At 44.9% G+C, this 13,411-nt stretch overlaps 1 protein-coding gene across 1 annotated transcript in view; it reads right to left on the bottom strand.

Moving 5' to 3' along the window:
* The window catches only part of STX18 (syntaxin 18), a 195,408-nt gene that overhangs the window by 61,512 nt on the left and 120,485 nt on the right, over positions 1-13,411 (bottom strand). The window contains exon 3 of the mRNA XM_077280133.1: positions 6,708-6,820. Within this exon, the coding sequence (XP_077136248.1) occupies positions 6,708-6,820 (113 nt within the window). The remainder of the gene's footprint in view (positions 1-6,707; positions 6,821-13,411) is intronic.

Genomic DNA, 13,411 nt, shown 5'->3' with positions numbered 1-13,411 from the left:
CGGATATTCATTCACTGATTGGTCTCGCCAGCTGCCTGTCATGGCTGCCGCGACCAATCAGCGACGGGCACAGTCCGATTAGTCCCTCCCTACTCCCCTGCAGTCAGTGCCCGGCGCCCGCTCCATACTCCCCGCAGTCACAGCTCACACAGGGTTAATGCCAGCGGTAATGGACCGAGTTATGCCGCAGGTAACTATTAACCCTGTGTGACCAAGTTTTTACTATTGAGGCTGCCTATGCAGCCTCAATAGTAAAAACATCTAATGTTAAAAATAATTTAAAAAAAACAAAACAAATAATTATATACTCACCTTCCGCCGCCTTTCCGACGCTCTGGTGACCGGTCCATGCAAGCGGCAGGTTCCGGGTGCTAAGGTTGGTGAGTGACAAGGACCTGCCATGACGTCACGGTCATGTGACCGCAACGTCATCGCAGGCCCTGCGCGAGAAAGACCTGCCGTGACGGTCATGTGACCGCGACGTCATCACATCCTCGGACCGGAAGCTGCCGCCTGAACCGAACACAGGCGACAGAACTACAAGGGGCCCTCGGAAGGTGAGTATATGTTTATTTTTTATTTTTGAACCTGTGACATACATGGCTGGGCAATATACTACGTGGCTCTGTGCTGTATACTACGTCACTGTGCAATATACTACGTGGCTCTGCGCTGTATACTACGTCACTGGGCAATATACTACGTGGCTCTGCGCTGTATACTACGTCACTGGGCAATATACTACGTGGCTGGGCAATATCCTATGTGGCTGTATACTACGTCGCTGTGCAATATACTACGTGGCTCTGTGCTCTATACTACGTAACTGGGCAATATACTACGTGGCTGGGCAATATACTACGTGGCTCTGTGCTGTATACTACGTCACTGTGCAATATACTACGTGGCTCTGCGCTGTATACTACGTCACTGGGCAATATACTACGTCACTGGGCAATATACTACGTGGCTGGGCAATATCCTATGTGGCTGTATACTACGTCGCTGTGCAATATACTACGTGGCTCTGTGCTCTATACTACGTAACTGGGCAATATACTACGTAACTGGGCAATATACTACGTCACTGGGCAATATACTACGTCACTGGGCAATATACTACGTCGCTGGGCAATATACTACGTCGCTGGGCAATATACTACGTCGCTGGGCAATATACTACGACACTGGGCAATATACTACGTGGCTGGGCAATATCCTACGTGGCTGTATACTACGTGGCTGGGCAATATACTACGTGGCTCTGTGCTGTATACTACGTAACTGGGCAATATACTACGTAACTGGGCAATATTCTACGACACTGGGCAATATACTACGTGGCTGTGCAATATACTACGACACTGGGCAATATACTACGTGGCTGGACAATATACTACGTCACTGGGCAATATACTACGTGGACATGTATATTCTAGAATACCCGATGCGTTAGAATCGGGCCACCATCTAGTGTACTATAATTGAGGCCAGAAATTAACGCTCTAATCTATATCAGTACAATTATGCACAGACGGCCAGAGAGGCACCTATTTTATAAAGAGCCACTCAATCACTTAAGCACATGTAAGGGTTTTCATTCGGACCACCGTATAAAATCCCAGGCTCTAAGACTAAGGGTACCGTTACACAAAACAATTTACCAACGATCACGACCAGCGATATGACCTGGCCGTGATCGTTGGTAAGTCGTTGTGTGGTCGCTGTAGAGCTGTCACACAGACAGCTCTCCAGCGACCAACGATGCCGAAGTCCCCGGGTAACCAGGGTAAACATCGGGTTACTAAGCGCAGGGCCGCGCTTAGTAACCCGATGTTTACCCTGGTTACCATTGTAATTGTAAAAAAAAGAAAACTGTACATACTCACATTCCGGTGTCCGTCAGGTCCCTCGCCGTCTGCTTCCCGCACTGACTGAATGCTGGCCATAAAGTAAAAGCAGAGCACAGCGGTGACGTCACCGCTCTGCTTTTACTTTCCGGCCGGCACTCACAGTCAGTGCGGGAAGCAGACGGCGAGGGACGTGACACCGGAATGTGAGTATGTACTGTTTGGTTTTTTTTACATTTACGATGGTAACCAGGGTAAACATCGGGTTACTAAGCGCGGCCCTGCGCTTAGTAACCCGATGTTTACCCTGGTTACAAGCGAACGCATCGCTGGATCGGTGTCACACACACCGATCCAGCGATGACAGCGGGAGATCCAGCGACGAAAGAAAGTTCCAAACGATCTGCTACGACACACGATTCTCAGCAGGGTCCCTGATCGCTGCTGCGTGTCAGACACAGCGATATCGTATGGATATCGCTGGAACGTCACGGATCGTGCCGTCGTAGCGACCAAAGTGCCACTGTGTGACAGTACCCTAAGGCTACATAGACGAACCACAAAACATGGCTAAAAAAAATGCTGCAACACTGCACCAAAATGAAAGAAAGTGGCGAGGCCGCATGTCCAGAAGGCTTAGATTTGTGGGGAATTGGGGGTCAGCAACTTCAAAGTTGCAATAAAACCACATTCACTTTTGTTATTTGGCCGTGTAACGTACCGGTCTCTGCAAAAAGTTCCAGGGAAGGGTGGGAAAAAATGCTGCAAAGTAAGAATTACTTAAAAAAAAAATTAAAGTGCTAATAGTTTATCAAGTAACAAAATGTAAAGTGAATGAGAAAAAATCCATTTGTGCGACCAAAGATTTTCTGCAAAAGAGCCTCAATTCTTCCAGATACACTTGGTACAAAGTTTCTGAAGGGACTCGGCAGTGAGGTTGTTTCAAACATCTTGGAGAACTGACCACAGATCTTCTCTCTCTTCATGTAATCCCAGACAGACGGGATGATGATGATGAGATCAAGGCTCTGTGGGGTCATCTCATCATTCCCAGGCATTCATGTTCTTCTTTTGGCTGAAGATAGTTCTTAACGACATTAATTGTATGTTTGGGGTTGTTGTCCTGCTGCAGAATAAATTTGGAGCCAATTAGACGCCTCCCTGATGGATAATATTTCTCAATAATAATCCCGACCAAATTCCCACCTCAATTTGCTGAAATGCAGCCTCAAACGTTCAAGGACCCTCCACCATGCTTCACTTCTGTCTGCAGACCATCATTATTGTGCCGCTCTCAAGCAACAAACTGCCTTTTGTTACAGCCAAATATTTCACATTTTGACTCTGGAGCACCTGCTGCCATTTTTCTGCACAACGGTTCCTATATATTTATGTATAATTCAGACACATGGCCTTGTTTTGATGTGGAAAGTCTGTTTTTGGGTCCCAAATCATCCATGATGACCACTTCTGGCCAGACTTCTCCGAACAGTACATGGGTGCAGATGACTCCCGCTGGTTGCTACCAGTTCTGAGCTGATGGCACTGCTGGACATCTTCCAATTTTGAAGGGAAGCACAATGCGTCTCATCTGCTGCACGGTTTCTTTGTGTCTATGGTCCTCGGTGTTACTTATTTCTTGGTCCATCTTCAAAAGACCTTAAACAAGACATTCAACCCCAGTCTGCTTTGAAATCTTTGCCTGGAAGAGACCTTGGTGATGAAGTATAACTACCTTGTGTCTTGTTGCTGTGCTCAGTCTTGCCACAGTGTATGACCAGAGACATGAAAACCTCACCACTGTAGCAATTTAGCTGTTCCTCACCCAATTTTCAACCTCCAAAAGAGCTGATTCGGTTTCAGTTTACAACCTACATATGAAAATGATGATCGTTATCACCTATTAGTATAACTGGCTACTCATACACGTGACTATAATACTACAAAATCCCTGACTCTGTGGAAGAGTCCTGAGAAGATCTGATGATGTTTTGAAGGTAAAGGGCGGTCACACTAAATATTGATTTAGATTTCTCCTTTCTTCATTATCTTTGAATTCAGTTATTTGGTAAAAAAAAATACACTATTAACATTTCTATTTTTGAAAATTTTAGCACTTTTTCAGTAACACCCCAAAACTTTTAGACCGTACTTCATGTAATGATGAAAGTCACCATGTACTGTAGATCCTATCAAAAAGGTTCTAATCTAGAGATGGGCCAAAAGAACTGGGGGACTTTGGTTCAGCGGGCAAGTTGGTAGTCTAGGTTTGCTGGACTAGAGCCCTTCGGACCTCCCCCTAATTACAGAATCCCTGGTGCCACCTCTAATTAATAGGCTCTGGGATGTCATAGTTGAGGAGCGATGCATGCGTTAGCTCACTCCAGGCCAAGGTAGGAGCAGGTTGCACAGTGCGGTTCCGGCAGCCAACGCGTCTACTGAACCAGGGTCCTACAAATATTTTTGCTCTACCCTAGTTGGATAGAAAAATTCACTAGACCCTTGAGCTATGGTAGTCTTTTTAATGGAGGCCATGAACCTAGATTTTTGTGTGCAGAAGGTGCCCAAGGCAACTACCTCTTCTGCCCATTCGCATACTGCACACAAAGCCTGTTCTCCCAATGTGCTCAGATAGATCTTTTCTGCCTTCATTTTCTCTGTGTTAACCAACAAATCTATTAGACCGGAATCTGAAAATAGCAGAAGAGCAATAAATCTGCATGAGTGAGAAGATGCGGGGCGTATCAGTCAGTATCATCTTATTACTATGTAGTTACATGGGTGGAATACAGATAGGACAGCGGATGGCGGAGCGTTACACGTACGGCCACCAAACTGCTTATGGAAGACTGTTCACAAAACAGTCTAAAATTGCTTGGTTTGACCCTACAAATGCCCGGATGCCCTTGTACTGCTCTGTGTGAAATTGTTTTCATCAAATTCAGAGCTGGAATACAAATAGAAGGTAAGAAAAAGTTAAGTGTCTGCGGAGGACTGTTCAACACCATGATTGCATAGACATATATTACATGTATTCCATGCTAAGTCAGGATAACGAGAGTCCATTTATCAGAGACGACCCTTTTATAAAGCAATTCTTGAAGAGATCAACTGATCATTGCTTTCAGCAACCAGCACCCCCGAAGGACAAAAGTAGTATTACATGACAGCCATTCAGATCAAATTCATGGGCAGCCAGGTTCCCTGAGAATGGGAGCCAAACATACTAAGGGGCCCTTAGTTCAGGCTCTGAGCTGGGGGGGCCCACGGTCTACGATGTGGAACAACCTCTTTAAAAAAGGTCCTCACCGTCCCTACGTCTCACAGCTGAAAATAGAAGAGGATCCTTGTGTTCTTTGCAGGGTTTCTGTAAAATAGTCTAAAAATGATGCAGAAAATCCTGCAAAACAGTGAAAACTAAAGGGCAAGATTATCTTCTTTTCTTCCTTCCAAATCATTAAAGCTTTTTTATCCTCTCAGAAAATAGGTTCTAAATGTAAATTGCAAGAAATTCACAAGTAAAGAGGCCTTCTATGGCATGTCCATGGTCTCGAGAATGGGGCTCCAACGGATGCTGTTGTCAAAGAGGTGGGCAGGAATACCATATGGATGAATAGCAATTAGGCAGCCACTTCACACACACAGATGCGAAGCAAGGACCCCCATCAAGGAGACAGAGGGAGCCCCCCATCAGGGAGAGGGAGCCCCCCCATGAAGGAGACAGAGGGAGCCCCCCCATCAGGGAGAGAGATGGAGGGCCCCCATCAGGGAGAGAGAGGGAGCCCCCATCAAGGAGACAGATGGAGGGCCCCCCATAAAGGAGACAGAGGGAGCCCCCCATCAAGGTGACAGAGGGAGCCCCCCCATCAGGGAGAGAGATGGAGGGCCCCCATCAGGGAGAGAGAGGGAGCCCCCCCATCAGGGAGACAGATGGAGGGCCCCCCATAAAGGAGACAGAGGGAGCCCCCCATCAAGGTGACAGAGGGAGCCCCCCCATCAGGGAGAGAGATGGAGGGCCCCCATCAGGGAGAGAGAGGGAGCCCCCCCATCAGGGAGACAGATGGAGGGCCCCCCATAAAGGAGACAGAGGGAGCCCCCCATCAAGGTGACAGAGGGAGCCCCCCCATCAGGGAGAGAGATGGAGGGCCCCCATCAGGGAGAGAGAGGGAGCCCCCCCATCAGGGAGACAGATGGAGGGCCCCCCATAAAGGAGACAGAGGGAGCCCCCCATCAGGGAGACAGAGGACGGGCCTCACGTTACATCTACGATACATTTATTTCATTCTGCAGGAGGTGTGATTACTTGTTTTTTACATTAAGTTTCCTCTGTTCCAAAGAGCTAAAACTTGCTATTCTTCTTTCTATTTTTTCACGGTATCATTGATTAATACCAATAATTTTCCTTTATTACACGGCAGTATCAGATATGAACAGTATGTGGAGGCACAAGTGAAGATTTCTCAGTGGTAACATTTTGTGCTGCACATTACTCGCTAATTAGTAATTATTTCTTTAGAGAAGGTAATGGGGAGAGAAGCAATTTAGACTATTTCTGGGGGGATTCCTTGTCACCATATTAAACGTTATGGTATGTGTTGTTTAGTAAGGAGTCTATATTAATTTAAAAAGTTTTTTTTTCTGAAAAAATGTATCTAATAGATTGAGGAGAATTACAAAACCTCCGGCTTCAGAGAGGACCCGACGGCACCGCATGATCCCGTTGCTGGGGCGCTGATGGAGTGACTGGGGGAGATCCCTTCCTCTGTCTAACAGCTTAGATGCCGCGGTCACTACTGACTTCCGCATCTAAGGGATTAAATGAGAACTAAGAAATGATCTTCAATCACTAGATCTCACCTTCTGCTCGGAGGTCGTGGATAGCGCCAGAACACGCCCTCATGAAGGTCTGTGCATCCTGATCAATCTGGTCACGTTCACTGTCCGTCATGCGGGAATATTTAGACACGTGGCTAAAAAGAAAAAAACGAAATTAAATCTACCATTAGTGATGTCAAAATGCCACATTTATGTTTGCCAGATTTTTTTTTTTGTAGTAACACGATCGGCTCTTGGTTGAGGAAGAAAAAAAATAGTTCCCTTATTTAACCCCTTTACCCTCGAAGGGGGTTTCCACTTTAAGCACAGTGGACGCTAAGCCCTCCAAAATAACTAAAGGAGAGTAGGTGTTTAACCTCCTGTGCTTCCGCCCCTCTCCTGGGTCCAGCAACGGCCGTCCAACGCTGCTTGGGTCTACCGGAGCACAACCTCCACGCTCAGTGATCGGCTACATCGATGTTGTGTCACCGCTTCTGTCAAAAAGACCTGAGCGGCATCGGTGAGTCGGTGCTGGACCTGGGGATGGTGAGCTTCTGCTCTGTTTGGTATTTTAGAGCATTTGGAGTCCACTTTCCTGAGAATGGAAAACAATTTTTAACAAAAATATATTATGGTATTAAGAACAAAGCTAGTACAGAGCCGGATGGGGGTAGAGCACGAAAAAAAGTGAACCGGGATTATTAAATTTTGTGCTGTCCCCCCTGCTATACAAAGAACAGGGCATAACTTTTACCTTAAAGGGGTTGGGGTTCATGTCTGCAGTCACTCTTGTGCACACACATCATTGTAACAGTCCAGAAAATGTGTTATATACAGTCATGTTTTGGGGTTGTGAGTGAAATTATATCCGATTTGCCCTTTTTTCCTGGTTTTTTTTTTTTGTTTGTTTTTTTGTGTTGTTCCAATACACACAAGGGAAATAAACGCATGTATAACAAAACGTATGTAACTGCAACAATTTTCTGGGAGAAATAGTTCATTTTCTGAAATAATGTCAAGGGTGCCAACACTTTTGGAAATGACTCTAGCTGAACACGAAGGAAAAATATAAGGGAGGATTTCAGAGCGTCTGCTGATAATATCCAAATTTATAGCACCACTGCGCCATCTGCTGGACAGTGAGAGCCCGTGCAGCAGACAACAATCACGCCAAGACGTTTTTGGTTTTTTAAAATTGTTTTAGGAGTTTATAAGAAATCGAATGTCAACTTAAAAGTCTGGGCTGCCAGACTGGAGACTTAACAGGCCATAAATCCAAATGTAATGTCTTATGCTTTGGCAGGAAGGGAATTCTGCTCCCCCCCAAAAAAAAAAAAGTTGCAAAAACATTTTTGGGACAAATATGACGTTTTAATACATTTTGACAGCGTTGCCAAGGCTGAAAATTTAAAAAAATAAAAAAAATAAAAAAAATAAAAAAATTGGGTGTTTTTATTTTTATTTTTTCTATTTACGGCATTTATCAAATCGGGTTAAATTATCCTATATTTTGATATATCAGAGTTTTCCGGATGCAGCTATGCCAATTTCTTTATTTTTTATTTTTAAATTGGGTGTTTTGCCGTCTGATCGCTTGCACCATATACTGGATTACCAGCGTATGTAGTAAAAATCAAGGTCTCCTGCGAAGCCCGGCTGCAAGACAGTATTCACAGGGGAAGTGGTGGCTCAGATCGGGAGCCATATTCAATATCTCCGAAGACGGGAAGGGCTCAAAGAATTATTCCCAATATCGTAAATTATCATCTATCCAGGGAATATCGCTTTAGGGTCTGTGCACACGTTGCAGATTTGTGTATTTTTCTGGACAGATTTGTCTCAAATCCTGTAGGATTTCCTAGCACCAGCAAAGAAAATGAGAATTCTGAAGTCTCATGCACACGTTGCTTTTTTTTAAAAATCAGCAGCAAGTAAATCCTTTGGCTATGTACACACGTTGCGTTTTTTATGCAAATTTTCATCTGCATTTTCTTTTACCTGATTTCCGAAATCTCATGAACACACACTGCTTTTTTTCCTGACACATGGAAAACTGCTATGTTTTTCCGAACTGCAGCATGTCCCTTCTTTCAGCATTTTTGGAGGGTTTTTTCACCCATGAAGAGCAATGAGTGAGTGCAAAAACGCAGCAAAAAAAAAAAAACAACACACACAGGTATCAGGTTTTGCTGCATTTTTGGTACCAAAACCTTAAGGAAGTTGCATCATGAGATTTTGGGGGACATTACATTTTATCAGCATGTACAAGAGAGACAGAAAAAAAAAACTCTGCAAAAATGGCTTGTCTGCCAAGAGAGCAGGTTTTGCCTGCAGAAAAAAACACACAGCAAAAATGCAAAGTGTGAACATGGCCTTTCAGGGTTTTTGCTGCAGGTTTCACTCATACTGTGTGGGTAAACATCTGCACCAAAAAGGCGTGTAAAAAAATGCGGCAAAAATGTGCGTATTGTACTCTGTTTTTCCTGCATAGAGATGCAGAAATTTCTGCATACAAATACTTAGGGCATGTGCGCATGTTTAGTATTTGCTTGCAGAAATTTCTGCAAGGTTATCTGTATCTCTTGGCAGAAAAAACGCTGCAGCAAAAATGTGCGTTTTGCCGTGGTTTTTAGCACGCATTTTTGCGCAGCAATGAATGCTTAATTTTGCTAAACATACCGTATTTTCCGGCGTACAAGACGACTTTTTAACCCCTGAAAATCTTCTTAAAAGTCGGGGGTCGTCTTGTACGCCGGGAATCTCCTTGTACGCCGGGTGTATATGGTGGGTGGGGGGGGGGGGAGTGGTCCTGATGACGACGAGGGGGCGTCTCACAGGAAAGTGAGTATCCCCCATTACCTTATCATAGCGCTGCAGCGTGGGGTCTCTGTGCTGGGAGCGGTGGCTGCTGTGCTGTGGTGCGGCGGCTGCTGTGCTGTGGTGCGGCGGCTCCTCTTCTGCAGTGTGGGGCCTCTGGTGCTGTGGGGCGGTGGCGGCGGCGTATCTTCATGCAGTCGGGGCTCCTCCGGCATCTCAAAGCCTGGAAGCCCCGCCGGCAACTCCATCGGTGTAATGCGGTGGCCTCCGGGAAAATGGCCGCTGCTTAGATTCAGATCTCGTGTCACGAGATTTCGGGACGAGATCTGAATCTGAGCATGCGCAGCCCCCAGCGGCCATTTTCCCGGAGGCCACCGCATCGCACCTATTGAGCTGCCTCCGGGAAAATGGCCGCTGCTCAGATTCAGATCTCGTCTCCCGAGATCTCGGGACGAGATCTGAATCTGAGCAGCGGCCATTTTCCCGGAGGCCACCGCATTGTACCGATGGAGTTGCCGGCGGGGCTTCCAGGCTTTGAGATGCCGGAGGAGCGCCGACTGCATGAAGATACGCCGCCACCCCACAGCACAGAGGCCCCACACTGCAGAAGAGGAGCCGCCGCACCACAGCACAGCAGCCGCCGCTCTCAGCACAGAGACCCCACGCTGCAGCAGCGCTATGATAAGGTAATGGGGGATACTCACTTTCCTGTGAGACGTCCCCTCGTCGTCATCAGGATCACTCCCCCCCCCCCCCAAAAGGCACATATTCACCGGCCCTATAAGACGACATACGGTGTATAAGAAGACCCCCGACTTTTAAGAAGATTTTATTTTTTAACTGGTAAAGTTGGGGGGTCGTCTTATACGCCCAGTCGTCTTATACGCCGGAAAATACGGTAGATATTTAAAAAAAATGTTTTGTGATGTAATTTATTGGTTCAACACTTTATTCATTCTGATGCAGTGGCACCAAGACCTAGGTTTAGTACTGAAGAGGCACCCTCATTACTAAACCGGTAAGTAAAGCGTTAAATACAGATACTGTCACCAGCCTATGTAGGAGCGTTAAAAGAATGAACCTGCATAGGCTGTAACCCAAAAGCAATTGGCAGAAATCAGCGTGCATCGCGATACCAGTTAAATTTTTACAAATAATGAATACAGGAAAGAAATATATCTTGGTACCGTGTTAGCCAGTAGATAGAAATAAAATAAAATAAAAGAAATAAAATAAAATAAATGAAATAATGAAAAAATTGTGTGGGCTCCGGTGTAATTTTCATAACCGGCAGAGGGAAAGCAGATGGGTGAGGGCTGATGTTAATATTCTGGGAAGAAGCCAATAGCCATAAAAGGTTCCCAGCCTAATAATATCAGCTAACAGCTGTTTGCTCAGCCTTTACTGGCTAGTTTACAAGGGGACCCCAGAAAAAAAAAATGACGTAGGGTCCCCCTACAAAATCTAACCCACAAAAGCTAGGCAGACAGCTCATGGCTGATATTAATAGCCTAGGAAGGGGCCCCCTCCCAGACTAAAAACATCAGCTCTTAGCCTTCCCAGAAATGGAACACCTATAGGATGTACCAAGTCTGGCACTTAGCCTCGCTCTTCCCAATTGCCCTGGTGCGGTGGAAAGTGGGGTGATAGTTGGGGGAGTTGATGTCACCTTTGTATTGTCCGGTGACATCAAGCCCAAAGGTTTGTAATGGAGAGGAGCCTATAAGATGCCCTCATTACTAACCCCATAGTGATATTATAAAAAACAAAAGACAAAAAACACCCCCCCCAGAATAAAGTCCTTTATTTGAAATAATGACACAGACTCCTTTATTGAATCTAAATTAAACCATACTCACATCATCACTCAATCCACTGAAGCCATTGTCTCCTGTATCAAAAATAACAAATAATATTCCTCACCTGTCCACAGAGAAGATAATCCATAATCCCACGATGATCCTTATGACTTTGAGAGCAGTCACTGATGTGACAGGACAGCCAGCTACACACTGACACAGGAGGTAATTGCTCCTGCAGTGTATAGAAAAGTTCTCACGCAGTGATGGTGCCCATGTGAGATCACCGGAGCTCAACAGCTGATGAACTCATGTGATCTCTCTCATAGCAGCTCAGCGATACACTGTGGGAGCAATGACGCTCCTGTCAGTGTGTAGCTGGCGGCCGGTTAGAGCAGTCACATCTCCGGATGTGACTGTTCTACAAGTAAGATCGCCATGGAACACTGTGGATAACGTGGACTACGACGGACAGGAGAGTATATGGTGGTTTATTATTCTTGATTGTCTACAGGGGACATGTGCATTGGGGACTGGGCGTTAAGGTGAGTATATGTTGTTTATTTTACATTTTATTTATAGAAGACAAGGGCATTGGGGATTTGGTATTAGTAGAGTATAATCTGTTTTTTATTTTAATACATATTTAATTATTTTAAATGTTTTGGGTTTTTTCTTTTAAACTTTTGAGCACAGGCGCAAGATGACGAGAGGCTTCTCCCATCAGCGGCGCCTGCTATCACTGTTATAAGTGACAGCAGGTGTTGACTGATGAGAGTAGTAGTCTCATTAGATGAAACTGGTGACCTGTGGTAAGCTATTTACCGCGGGTCGCAGTATCTCTGCAGGGTCACGCTGACATCTGACAGCGTGACCCCACGGTAATGATCTACCTGCAGTAACGTTACCGCCGATCAGAACCGCCACGCCGATGTTACCCATGCTGTCACACAGATGACAGCGTGGGAAACATGATAGAAAGTCCGTAAAAATGCAAACAAAAACTCAGCAAGTCCGCAAACATTTTTATACCTGCGTATGAAAAACGCTAAAAATCCACAAAGAATTGACATGCTGCAGAAAGAAAAAAAAACGCACTGCAAATACTCAAAGGAAAATTACTGATCATGTGCACAGCACTTAAGGCTAAGATCACACTGGGCGTTTTTATGCTAATTTTCAGCTACTTTTCACAGTACCAGCAAAGATTGTGAGATTTCAGAAACCTCACGCACACACATTACTTATTTATTTATTTTTTTGTTATCAGTATTTTGTACTTTGCATGGTTTTTTGGACAGAGAGAATGTCACTTCTTTCAGCGTTTTTTTTTCAGGGTTTCTCACCCAATGAATTGAATGAAAAAAAAGAACACACATGAAAAAAAAAAAAACGCATAAAAATATGAGTTTTTGCAGCAGCTTCTCTCCTGCCAAGCACCCAGGTTTTGTAGCAGAAAAAAAAAAACACGCAGCAAAAATGCCCAGTGTGAACCTAGCCTAAGGATTCCCTAACGTTTTTGTCCCATTTCCACGCTGAAAAAATGCTGCGAAAACGCACCAAAACCCCACCGTGTGCACATGCCCTTAAGATTACATATAAGTCATCGCTTTCACGTGCATACACAAACACAATCCCCACAAAGTTGAGACGCTGTGTAAAATGTAAAGAAAACAAGAATTCAATAATTTATTCATACAGAACACAGGACAGAGCAGACGGTGAACGTTGGACATTTTTTCATTTCATTTGAAAAAAATGTAACTCATTTAGAAATTGATGACAGCAATGTAGCTCAAAAAAGTTGGGCCAGGGCCGTGTCCATCCTGGTGTAGCATCACCTCTTCGTTTTCCAACAGTCTGTAAATGTCTGGAAGGTGAGTTTTGGGAGAGGAACCATTCTGATGTAGGATTCTCGATGCTCCACAGCCTGGGGTCTTTGCAGAATTTTTGTTTTAAAAATACATCAAAGTTTTTTCTATTAGAGAAACTTCCAGACTGCAGGCGGCCGGTTCATCACCGAAACTCCTCTTCTGTGAAGCCGTGCTGCTGTAATATGTAGGCAGTAAGTGGTTTAGAATTGTCTTATTAAAATATGCAAGGCCTTTCCTGAAATAGACGTTGTCTGGA

The sequence above is a fragment of the Ranitomeya variabilis genome, chromosome 1, assembly GCF_051348905.1.
Source record: "Ranitomeya variabilis isolate aRanVar5 chromosome 1, aRanVar5.hap1, whole genome shotgun sequence".
Lineage (NCBI taxonomy): Eukaryota > Metazoa > Chordata > Amphibia > Anura > Dendrobatidae > Ranitomeya > Ranitomeya variabilis.
The sequence above is the reverse complement of the archived record's forward strand: the minus strand, read 5'-3'. Positions and strand labels throughout refer to the sequence as shown.